The sequence below is a fragment of the Perissodus microlepis genome, chromosome 4, assembly GCF_051167445.1.
Source record: "Perissodus microlepis isolate ML-2025 ecotype Zambia chromosome 4, ASM5116744v1, whole genome shotgun sequence".
Taxonomy (NCBI): Eukaryota; Metazoa; Chordata; class Actinopteri; order Cichliformes; family Cichlidae; genus Perissodus; species Perissodus microlepis.
The window spans coordinates 11,815,832-11,827,803 of record NC_140464.1 but is presented as its reverse complement, the minus strand read 5'-3'; the positions used below and the strand labels follow the sequence as shown (position 1 = coordinate 11,827,803).

The window sequence follows — 11,972 nt, the reverse complement described above, 5'->3', positions numbered from 1 at the left end:
CTGTTTGGTTTGGTCTTTTTTGTTAGTCATGCACAGTAAGGGAAGTGTATTCACTTCCTGCCGTGAAAGGTGAGACCGTGATAAAGGCTCAGTGGTCTCTGTATTAAAAATGTTGTCGCCCACTCAGTCCAACCACACAGCAGTTACTGGAGGAACTTTTTTTTTTTTCAATACCACAATGGCCCAAAATGTAAAGTGTCATCATGTCAGCTGCTTCTCACCTGAATGTATACTGGCAGCAACATTATTTAAGGTTTAAAGGTTTAAAGTGGATGTGAAAAATGTCAACGTCTTCATGGTTGGTTTACTTTTCTATTTACTACTTTTTTTCAGTAGATTACATAGTTTCTTTTCAAGTCACATCTCGGCACAACGTGCAACCATGACAAGGTCTGTGCGAACGAGAAGCTCTTTGAAGCTTTTTTTTTTTCCCCTTTTTTGTATGTCCCATGCAGTCACTGTTATACTTTCCCTTCATCTATGTGTGTTCGAAGAAGACACCCACAGAGTTGTATATTTGTAAACTGAAAAGGAAGTGGTAGTGGGGGCTGCCGGGGGGAGGGGGGTGATAGCAGCAGATTGCTTGGCTGACTCACTTTCCAACCCCAGACCCAGAGAGAAATGGCTGGTGAAAATGAAGCAACATGTGTGTGTGTGTGTGTGTGAATGAATATGTGCATGTATGTGTTTCTATGGGTGGGTGTGCAGGCTGAGTGATTTCTCTAATTAATTTTCCCTCAGCCAAGTATGGATTACTCAAATTGGGAAAACACACTTGAGAGCTGAAAGTGTAACTCCAGTCCAGAGTTTAGTTATCCATGAGCTGAATGATGTTTTCTCAAGTCTTCTGGTCTTTTAATAACACATGTGTGAGTCATGATCTTCCAGCGCTGGCTGACCTGTGAAGTGTGAGAGACGACAGTAGCGCAGCAGCGCGAGCTGTATCAGCTGCGTAGTTTCGAGGCCAAGCATGACTTGTATAGAGAATTTGTGTGGGCTGAGAGTACTCTATCACCGGTTATGACATGACCCAAAATCTTTACACTTCCGTATATGAAATCAACATTTTCCATTTATAAAGCAGGTCTGTGTGAGATATTGATCTCTTGAGCACTGCTGATTTTTACAATCAACTTTTGAAATAAGGCAAAAATGGCCTCTTAAATTGAACTTTTTTTTGGCTAAAATCACACGACATAGTTTTTGGAGAGTATATTTTTTTATGCAAAGCAAAACTGAAAGAGGAGCACAGCAAACAGTCCGCAGCTAAATGCTGTCCCCTTGTGTTGGTACAAATAACAGTTTGGGCTTCTGTGGGGGCTTTCCCCCCTCTTCAGAACAACTCTAAAACTTTGAGTGGGGTGAACTGTAACTCATCCACTGGAGTTAGGGATCAGTTTTTGTGCCCTTGGTGCTTTTTTAATCTATTATCTGATTAATATTGTGGCTGTCTGTGAGATACAGGCCACCCCACAAGTCTACACTTGAGTAAAAGTCTAGCTGAAGAATTAGTACTTCATCTACATCAGGTGCCTTCTGGCTTCAAAAAGAGGTGAGCAAAACAATTATATTTTTGTTATTTAGTATCAAATCATAACAATAATCACTTTGGTTTGCTTTATATCATGAGGTAAAGACCCTACAAAAACACAGAAAACACCAACCCTTCACTAATGCTGTGTCTGTACAGAGTGACTAAAACTCTTCAAATAAACCAACAATCAAAGGACCAGCTATGGGCACCTGGCAACAATGAGAATGACAAACTCCCTTTAACAGGAAGAAACCTCTGGCAAAACCAGGCTCATGGAGGGTCAGGGACTGGAGGTTGGGGCAGGGAGACAGGACAAAAGAGCTGAAGTAACACTGCATCATGAGAATGACCCAGGAACCTAGGCCTATTGCAACATAATTGAGGACGAACCCAGGATCACCTGATCCAGCCCTAACTATAGGTTTTATCAAAAAGGAAAGTTTTAACCTCAGTCTTGAAAATAGTCTTAAAATGTCGCTAAAATTCAATGTGGGAGCTGGTTTCACAGAAGAGAGGCCTGAAAGTTGTAAGCTCTTCCTCCCATTCTTCTTTTAAATATCCTAGCAACCACAAGTAAGCCAACAGTCTGAGACTGAAGTGCTCTATTGGGGTGATATGGTACTATGAGGTCTTTAAGACAGGGCCGGATTATTCTAGAACTGGTATATGAGGAGAATGAATGAAGAAAAGCCAATAATGGAGAAACATGCTCTCTCTTTCTAGTCCCTGTCAGTACTTTTACTGCAGCATTTTGGATCAACTGAAGGCTTTTCAGGGAGATTTTAGGAGAGCCCCGTCCTAACGAATTACAGTAGTTCAGCCAAGAAGTAATAAATGCATAAACTAGTTTATTAACATCACTCTGAAATTAGATGTTTCTAATTTTAAAGATATTGTACAAATGCAAGAAAACAGTCCTACATATTAGCTCAATATACACACTGAAGGATGTAAAACGACTCTAAAATTTCTCCCAGTTTTACTGGAGGCCAAGGTAATGCCATTCTAAGTATCCAGTTAGACACTAGTTGCCGTAATTTAGAAGCAGGAAATAAGAGATCATCCAGGTCTTTTTGTCTTTAAGTCGTTCTTGCAATTAACTAATTGGTGAGTGTTATCTGGCTTCACGGGCAGATAAAGTTGGGTGTCATCTGGATAGCAGTGAAAATGTACCCTATGCTTTTTAATGATAGTGGCTGTATATGGTCAACATAATTGATCCTAGCACGGAACCCTGCGGAACTCCATAATTAACCTTAGTGTATGAAGTGTGTGAAGAGGACTCTCCCTTTATGTAAATAAATCATATGTTCTTTACAGTTGGAATCCATTAGATAGATATGATTCATTCATAACCTTCAATTATGCTGTTTCTGTACAATGATGAGTTCTGAAACCTCACGAAACTCTTTAAATAAACCATTCCTCTGCAGATGATCAGATCAAAAATCTGCAGTTGATCAGATCAAAAATACCCAACTTTGCAGCTTTAAAACACCATATTTACAGCTTGATTCAAAAATGGTCTAGAACTGTGTGGATAGTGTTAATTAATAACAGCTTTATGGTGGATACAGGAGCTGCTCAGCCGCTCGACACAGACAGCTGCAACTGACCTGTGTGTGTGGGTTAGGCTTCACCTCTGCTATTAAACGTGACCTTTCCACTGTGTTTGTGCTATTGTTGTCTTTAGTAGAATTTTAATTGGATTAGCTGTTAAATAATAATGCCTGTTGTGTGGCGGTAACCATCCAAGAGATCTTTACTTGAATTTTGACAAGAAAAATTCTTGTATTGTTTTAGTCTTTTGCTAAATATCAGAAATTTGTGTCTGCGCATAGCACTCTTGTAGCACAGTAGTGTATATATCCAAAACTGGGTAACCCACACACAATACTCTACATGGCTATTTAACACTACAGGCTGAAGGAAAAATATGTGAGTGAGAAATATTTGAACTTTTAAAGATTTGACATCACTATCATTTTGATTCAAGATAAAAAAAAACCCGCTGTGACTGGATTTACAAGCTTACTCATTTCAGACATTTTCTAGTCTGACAAATCTTTTATTGTAAGAGGTGGCATATTGATAAGGGTTACAAGAAGAAACTGGAAGATTGTTATTCAAAAAGTGCATGCTGTAAACATGTTTATAATGTCTCTCCGTGATGTCTGGGCAAAAATGATGTGTAGAGGTTATACACTTTCTCTGTGTGGATACACCATTTATTATCTTGACATTGGGCAGTGGAAAGCAGTAGGAAGGGAGCAAACCAAATCAACCCATGCAAATGCATCTAAGGCCTCTAATAAAAGAGACAGAGTGGGTGGTAGTTTGCTATGTCTGCTATCAATTTTTACATCCTGGACCTCTTCGCTGCAATCGAAAGCTGTGGTAGCAACAACTAATTGACAGAGCACTGAGAGATATGGGACTCGTTTGTGGCTGAGGTTTGGAAAACAAAAGTTTTCAAATGAAAGCTGGAAAATGTGCCTCTTGACTGTGATGACTAATGTTCCAGTGACCTTTTTTGCTGCTTTACTGTATCTCTGTCACTGCGATTTAGGTCACTGGATGTGACTTTGAATGCTTTGTATGAGAAGCATTTCTTCTGTTTGTTTTGCCAAGAGTCAAGAGGACATATTCTTCGACAGCATATAGACAGGGAGGGTCCCGCTGTATCTTTCTATTAGTGATTATGTGGTAATCCAATGTTAACTCATGACCTCTCACTTTCATATCTAGGGTCTCATAAATGACTCAAACCCAGAAGCCCTTATTCACTGTTATTGTGTCCTTTGATTCATATTGAGTTTGTTTTTGTTTTACAGTCACATCAAATACAATAAAGACAGTAAACATTTTTAACTAAGACATTCTCTTATTTTTTTCATAACAATGGTTAAAGTCAAATTTAAACACACACATTTAACAGTTCTCACAGAAATCTTTTCAAATGCATAAGCAGCTTCCTCTTCCACTAAAACATCAAAAAAATTTACAAAAAGTGAAAAAACCCAGTATTTCTTTCAAATCTCAAACACATGAAACTTACCGCAACAACCACTGCGACTTGTGTTTTCACGTTTCACAATGTATAGTACATGTAGTCAAGGATGTCTGGAGCTTATTAAGTCATTTCACACTTAACTTTAGACTAAAGAGATGAAATACTAAAGTATGTTATTGGTCAAGTAAATCAAAACTAGACCTTTGTTCTTTCCAAATATGAACTACATTCTTTTAACAAACAAAGTCAATTCTCTACATAGATTCCAGTGACTCACTACCAGTTTGTGACTGGTACACCCTGTGAAACATTATCACTGAGAAAAATAAACATTCATAGATTATTAGCTGACCTGCCATGGGGTTTTTTGTTACATCCATTATGTGTCTAAGTCATATGCTGCACATGTTTTTTGTTGCGAGAAATAAATAAATAAACTTAAATACAGAATTCATATGTTAACAAAACAAAAGAAGAAATGAATCAGAGATTAGAAAGTATAATCTGTGCAAACATCAAAAGCAATCTCCTGCTGAAAAATGTGACACTTCAGCACAATAAATTCTTGAAATCAACTACTAGATATTTTAAACATGCAAAGCTCTAACAAAGAAATATAGTTTCAACAAGTGAGATCTGTCAATTCTGAACAACCCGCTTCAAAGTTTCTGTTTAAAACAGCTATTTGAGAACAATGAAAACAATCCAGCTTTGGTTCTAATCCATTAAATACACAATACATTACATACATTGCGCTGTTTTCAAGTGTGATTTTGTAGTGATGATACAACCTGAGACCAATACCCGGTCTGCTATATCTACTTTACAAAACTGAACATCATTGGATCATTATAAACCCTGTTTTAGGCGAGCTCTAGACTGGAATGTAAAAAGAGACGAGGTTTTCATCCAACCTCTTATTGAATTCAGCTTTTTTTTATGCATCTTTCACAAAAATTGTTAGGTAAATTGCTAATCTGGCGATCAACAGACCATCCATCCAAAGTGAACAAATACACCCAACAAGATTCAGACTAGGTTTGCTTCAGTGTGGGTTCCAAAGCTGGAAAGGTGTCGTGCACTATGCCGAAAATAATGAACTTACATCTAAAGCCGTGGCATGAAGATGATACCCAGGTGAGTTTTATGCTCTTTGTCATCAACACACTTGAGTAATAAGTTACTAATGTTGATTTTCAGTATCGCTCCAGCACCGCACTCCACTACCTTGCTGAGAATACCTGTGGTGTTTGTTTCTTTGTTAATTAAGCCCATTAGGAGAGATTTTTTTGTGCCCTCCTGTATTTTCACCAGCTCCACAGTGGATCGATTTGCTGTGGAACAGTCTGTACGGCTGGAATCCATTGTAACCTGAAGATTTAGGAAATAGTATCCATCCACGTTCGTGCTCAGGCCTTCGCTGACTTCTGAAATCAGGGTTTTGTCTGAACGAATTGCATTCCACGTTATATCACTTCCATCTGTGGAGGACATAAAATAGACTGCTATAGATGCTAAATTTGTTTTTTCTAGAAATTTATTCTCTATATTCAGTTTTTAAGTCAAAATTTTTTCCTGAAGTAAAGTACATTTGACTGTATTCATTTATTTATTGACTGTGTGTATTTCATGGGATTACATGTTTCTTCTGACAAAGAAAGTATAAACACAGCAATGTTTGAATGGGGATATGATAAATTTTAAGTGCAGATAATAAATTGAAATAAGAAAAACATTACCTTTCACAAACTTAAAGCTGAGCATTTTTCCTGTAATTGAGGCGAGGCTAGAGGGGGCGGTGGTTGTCTGTTGAAAGAAGAAGAAGGGATTTATCACTCTCAAAATAGTAACAGTAAATGTGGTGCAAACATGACTTCCAGGGACACACACTCAGGCCCAGAGAAGCTGCAGTTTATTCAACGTGAGACAACAGCAGCTTACAGTATAGACTGTGTACTAACTTCAGAAGGAAAATGAAGAGACAACAGTTGAGTTTAGTGGCATTTCCCCGAATGTGGCAATGACGTCACTGAGCTTCCTCCAAGAGGGGAGGAGAGTGGTTAGACATACGTAACTCATAAGAAATGGAATTAGTGCAGCATCTATCTCGCTTACTACACATGTGTACAAATAGTAAATACATGTAACATCAGCAGGACGTTTTTGTGGCAAGAAATAAAGGAAAATGAACAGAGGGTGAAAGAATGCTTAACACAAAAGTCAGGAGAGAAACACAAACTCTGAATAAATCTTAGAAATGATGGATAGCTTACCCATCTCTTTTCCGTGGAGGAAATTTTGGATGATTCTACAGCACTATTTTCCTAAGATTGGAAAAGGAAACAAAAGTGCTTATACTAAATACTGTAAGAGGATTTCGGGGTGGAAACATGCTGCTGACTGAAACTCTGAAATTTAGTTGCAATTGTCAGTTTTAACATAGCTCTACAAAAGAACTAGTTGGCATCCAATTTCTTTTAGGCAATCATTTGTCAATAAGATGCCTTTTTCACTGTTTAAACATTTAAATATGTTTATTTTCTATAAAACTACAGATGACTTATATTTTCTCCCAGTAATAAACTTGCGTTTGAATGAAGTAAGGCATCCCTGGTGCTGTATTACTGTATCTTATTTTATTCTATGGGAAACCAACTAAACTCAAAAACCTGAACCTGAACATTATGAGAAAGCTGTCACTGGGTGTTATGACGGGGGTCTGTAACCAAATGTAGACCACAGGCATAGGTGTCTTTCTCACCAGCTATGCTACTACAAAAACCACAAAAAAGAACAGCTGTATAGCACAGATGTTGATTTTTTTCTGCCCTTCGTGTAATTTATTCAAAAAAATGATCATACTATTGTAATGTTTTAACATAGTTCTACAAAAGCACCAGTTGTCATCCAATTTCTTTTAGGCAATCATTTGTCAATAAGATGCCTTCTTCACTGTTTAAACATTTAAATATGTTTATTTTCTATAAAACTACAAATGACTTCTATTTTCTCCCAGTAATCAACTTGTGTTTTGAATGAAGTAAGGCATCCCTGGTGCTGTATTACTGTATCTTATTTTATTCTATGGGAAACCAACTTAACTCAAAAACACTGAACATAATGAGAAAGCTGTGACTGGGTGTTATGACGGGGGTCTGTAACCAAATGTAGACCACAGGCATAGGTGTCTTTCTCACCAGTTACCAGCTACTACCAAAATCACAAATAAGAGCAGATGTACGGCACAGGTGTTGACTTTTTCTGAAGTTTATGTTATTATTCAAAAAAATGTTCATGCTACACTAACGGTTTTAAAAAGAAGTTACCTTTTTTTGTCTAATCACTAACCACCATAGTTAAAGTATTATTCAAAGAGTTCTCACCAAGCCTTTATGTCCTGCTGTGAAGTATAGAACGAAGAACACAATTAGGAATATGGTGATTACGGTGTTCCACAACACGAGGATACGGATCAGTAAATTCTGGGTAGGCTCCGGCATCGTCAGTCAAACAGCAGGGTTCGGAGCACTCTTAGCCCGGGGAACGCAGGAAGATAGATGTTAAGAAATGACGACTGTACAAGTCCTGAGTTTCCTCTGCTGTGCACTGATGTGTTACTTCGCTTCCTGAGCTCAGTGTGTGCCCTAAGTATCTGAAGTATCCAAATGGTACTTTCCCCTGTATGCTACTGAAGGGAGACACAGCCAGATTATATCTATATCTCTAAAGGGACTGGCCCTTTTCTCCTACTCACCACAAGTCACACAGACAGGAACAAGACTGACAGCTGGGAGAAAAGGAAGGAGTGAAACTTTGACATAAATATATGTTGAAATGTGTTCTTCACTTCCTTATTTATGAAGAGACTGTTAAAGTGAAAATTTTAGGATATTTTCGTGTTTATTACAACACTGAAAATCATTACATTGCTGATTTTTTCTATGTGTATTTCTCCCCTAATATTAAAATGGAAGGGTAAAGATGTGTACCAACATGACAATATGCCTCTGTTACAGTTTATCCTTAAAAATATTTGTTTGGAACTGACGCAAGCATCATAACCAGAGATAAAAATAGTAAACTGAATATAAAAGAAAGAACTGTCGCAACATAATTCAACCACATATTGTTGACTTATCAACATCTTATCTTAAGTCTGATCTTATAACAGAATGTCACTGCAAAATTTAGCAGTGGAACTCTAAAAATGTTGTGATGAGCTGTTTACTATTTGCGCTTTTTAAAAATTCCCACCTGCAACTAAATTCTGCTTGTGGTCAGTAAATGTGGTTTCACTTTCTCCGTTTGTACTTTGACAGGGGAAAGTTTCATGGCAGCAAAAACAGGATGGGCTTTGGTTCAGGTATGCGTCATCAAACTCAATCACTCAGAAAAAATGATGCATGCGGTGTTGTTTATGACTGGGAATGGTCAAGTAACACAGCTGTAAACAACATGCCCAGACTTGTTACATGGATGCATTTTAGTTAAATGAAATTATGAGGAGCAAAAAAGGAACAAGAGATTGTTATGTTTTTTTCTTTTGATAAGATGGGGAAAGCCGATGAGCAATTGTGTTTTTTTTAGGAGTCAGCAGTATCGAGTCATGTGCGTGTTTAAAGGACAGTGAGAAACCCCTACTGTCTCTCAGTGTGTGATGAATACGATGACATGAAAGCAATGATTCTTTCTGCAATGCAACTAGCTTACTTCTGCATTGTTGATGATTCACTATTTTCCAAAACATAAGCCAAAACAAAGTGCGCAACTCATGATAAATGACAGTACAACTTCTGAGGCACATACAATCCCATACTGTTTCAAACTGTCCAATTTTTAGACACATGCGGACGGAAGCGCGGGAAGTAATGACACCAACATGTAACCTCAAAATAACATTGTGGAAACAGTCATAGAAAATTATTTGCTAAAAGCTATGACATAATGCACATCATAAAATCATCAGAATAGTATAGCAGGTGTAATAGTACAGCACACCTCTTATACTGCCTTCTTAATGTTTTTCTTTGATATGTATGCATCTGATGCTGCCCTAGCCCGTTTTGTAAATTTTAACCTTCAGTGTGGCCCCTGAGCCAAAAAGTTTGCCCACCTCTGTCTTATAGGGTGATGATATATTTATAACAATCATGTAAAGCTGGACAGTTCCTCTGATTTTTTAACTACTAAGACCCAGCGATTCCTTTTTGTCCTCTGTGGACAACATCAAGCACAATTTATGCATCTATATCACATTCTGATCTTATCAATGCTATGTTTGTGGGAGCTGGGCTAACAGAGCACATGGATTTTCTTGTGCAAGAATTGCAGCTTCCACATTTTATGGCCACAAAGGAGACAAAGGGATTTTTTTTGTTTGTTTCTTCCATTTGAGCGTCTTTGATTTAGTGTGATTTTAGAAGTGTATAGCAATTTTAACCCTTCTGGAACAAAAGTGTTATCCAGTGCCCTTTGTAGTGGACAGCAGGTCTTACTGCCTCACATCCTGAACTTATTTTAATATTTCAGGAAGCAAAGGGCAGAATGAGGAGAAAAGGAAATTTACTCAGAACTGTGGAAGGAGAGTCAGACTTACAGCTGTCAGGAGATGAGGTGGAGCAAGGCCAGCCATTAGAGCAGGAAGGTGAAAGCTCAGAGGAAGACATACCAGCCTTTGAGGAATCTGAGCCAGGGCAAAATAATGGCACTCCAGAAATATTGTGCGAGGGCTTTGAAGTTGTGTGGTGTGGTTTCTCAACTGCCACATTGGATTTAAGATTTTTAGGCATTCTGATTTCTAGAAAACACACACACACACACACTTAAAGTTTCACTTCTGTAATGAATTACATTTATGAGGAAAAAAGCATTAAAGTCTATGTGTCTTGTCTTTATCAGTTGAATTCAGTTTAAACAATACATGAAAGGCAAAAACATTCTTCAGCATATCTGTGTTCACGGCATGACTCAGATAACACAGGATTTGAATTTACTGTTTCCTGTTTTCAGCTAATAGAAACTAATAAGACAGATTCTTTAAGATTAGGCAGTCCATCAAAACAACAAATGATCTTGGTGTTACTGATAAGAGACATCTTGAAGAGCTCTCTTAACTGAATACAGCAAGGCAGCTTAAATCTGCTGAGCCCACAACTTCATAGCCCTAGCTTACAAGTAATAGACTTTGTGTCATTATTTTGCCGTCCACTGTTTACATATCCTTCTCTGAACTTTCACCTTCTTGCTGTAAGATCAGACCCCACTCCACCTGCATCTCCTGACAGCACTAAGTATGAAACTGACTAAGTAAGACTCTCCTTCCAGTTCCAACATTTGCTGTAGCATGTGAATGTCAAATCTAAATATCACAAAATTTTATTCTTCTGGGTCTCAGGAGGATTTATGATGACTTACAGCCATCTAGTGGCCATAAATCAAAAATGCACAAAACTGAGACCATCCCCAAAAAGGAAAGAAAAAGTTAAACGACTAACAAAAACTTGTACTTAGTTTCATTAGTAGTTAGCTACAGTAAATGCAAAGCTGTGATACTGTGTTCCAGACATCTGAAGATGGGGTTTTACTACTTTTACTGCATCACTGTAGAATTTCCCACAGAAAATACACAATTCAACATAGAGAAACAGTTTCCTTTTGCTTTCTTTCTATTTTCTTAAGTCTTTCATTTTTCTCCGAATACTCCATTTCTTCCCAGAGTTCAAAAATATGGTTGTGGTTGAAAGATTGTTGTTGTGGTTGAAAGATTGGCTGTGCAGTATTGTATTGAATTCTTTGTATTTTACTTCCAAGGATCCAGATTTACTTCTAATTTGTAGAAGGTTAGTCATGGGAAATATTTCTGCAGGCTTTTAGGGTTCATTTCATTTATTTTCAGCCCAGTCCTTCTATCTGACAGGATCTTAAATTAAATCTTTCTTTTAATCACCCCCCCCCCCCCCGCCCCCCTCCCCCATTTTTTCTTTAATTGAATCTCTGACACAGACAGTTGATAACACAGTTTGATAGGTATAAAATGTGTTTTTACACTAACAAACAGCTATTGTGCAAAAACATGGAATATTTTGCCATGGTGTGCAGTAAATGGTAAATGGACTGGTTGCTCACATTTATATACCAATGAATGCATCAAAGAGCAATTTTGGCTACAGTTTGGCATGCAGACTGCCAAAGATCAGACCACCAACCGTCCAGTCAGGAAGTTCTGCCTCCTAAGTAACAGTCAGCCTGCTACCTTAAAACATCTGAGGAAAGTGGCAGGCCAAAAAAAAAACTCTCTAAAGCAGATGAACAATGGAAGTCAAGAAGGGAGAGAAGACTGAGGTATACAAAAATACACAAAACTGCACTGAACAATCATCAGCAGCAAGTCTTATGGAGTGATGAACCCACATTTGTAATTTTTGT

The 11,972-nt window shown here is 37.8% G+C and overlaps 1 protein-coding gene across 1 annotated transcript; it reads right to left on the bottom strand.

Annotated features, from left to right (window-relative positions):
- Nucleotides 1–3,565: 3,565 nt before the first annotated feature.
- LOC146388422 (uncharacterized) lies at nt 3,566–11,472 on the bottom strand. The gene is made up of 4 exons (XM_084925720.1): nt 7,931–11,472; nt 6,821–6,871; nt 6,287–6,353; nt 3,566–6,028 (listed from the first exon to the last, which is right to left on the bottom strand). Exons 1-4 carry the CDS (start codon nt 8,045–8,047, stop codon nt 5,655–5,657), a joined length of 609 nt encoding a protein of 202 aa, XP_084781846.1. The 5' UTR covers nt 8,048–11,472; the 3' UTR covers nt 3,566–5,654.
- Nucleotides 11,473–11,972: the final 500 nt, after the last annotated feature.

Excerpts from the sequence above, each read along its gene's own strand:
- LOC146388422 (XM_084925720.1), bottom strand. The coding sequence starts at position 8,047 with ATGCCGGAGCCTACCCAGAATTTACTGATCCGTATCCTCGTGTTGTGG. Across the intron at positions 6,872-7,930 it reads CAGCAGGACATAAAGGCTTG|GAAAATAGTGCTGTAGAATC; the intron begins GTGAGAACTCTT and ends TTCCAATCTTAG. Across the intron at positions 6,029-6,286 it reads CAGCTTTAAGTTTGTGAAAG|ATGGAAGTGATATAACGTGG; the intron begins GTAATGTTTTTC and ends TGTCCTCCACAG.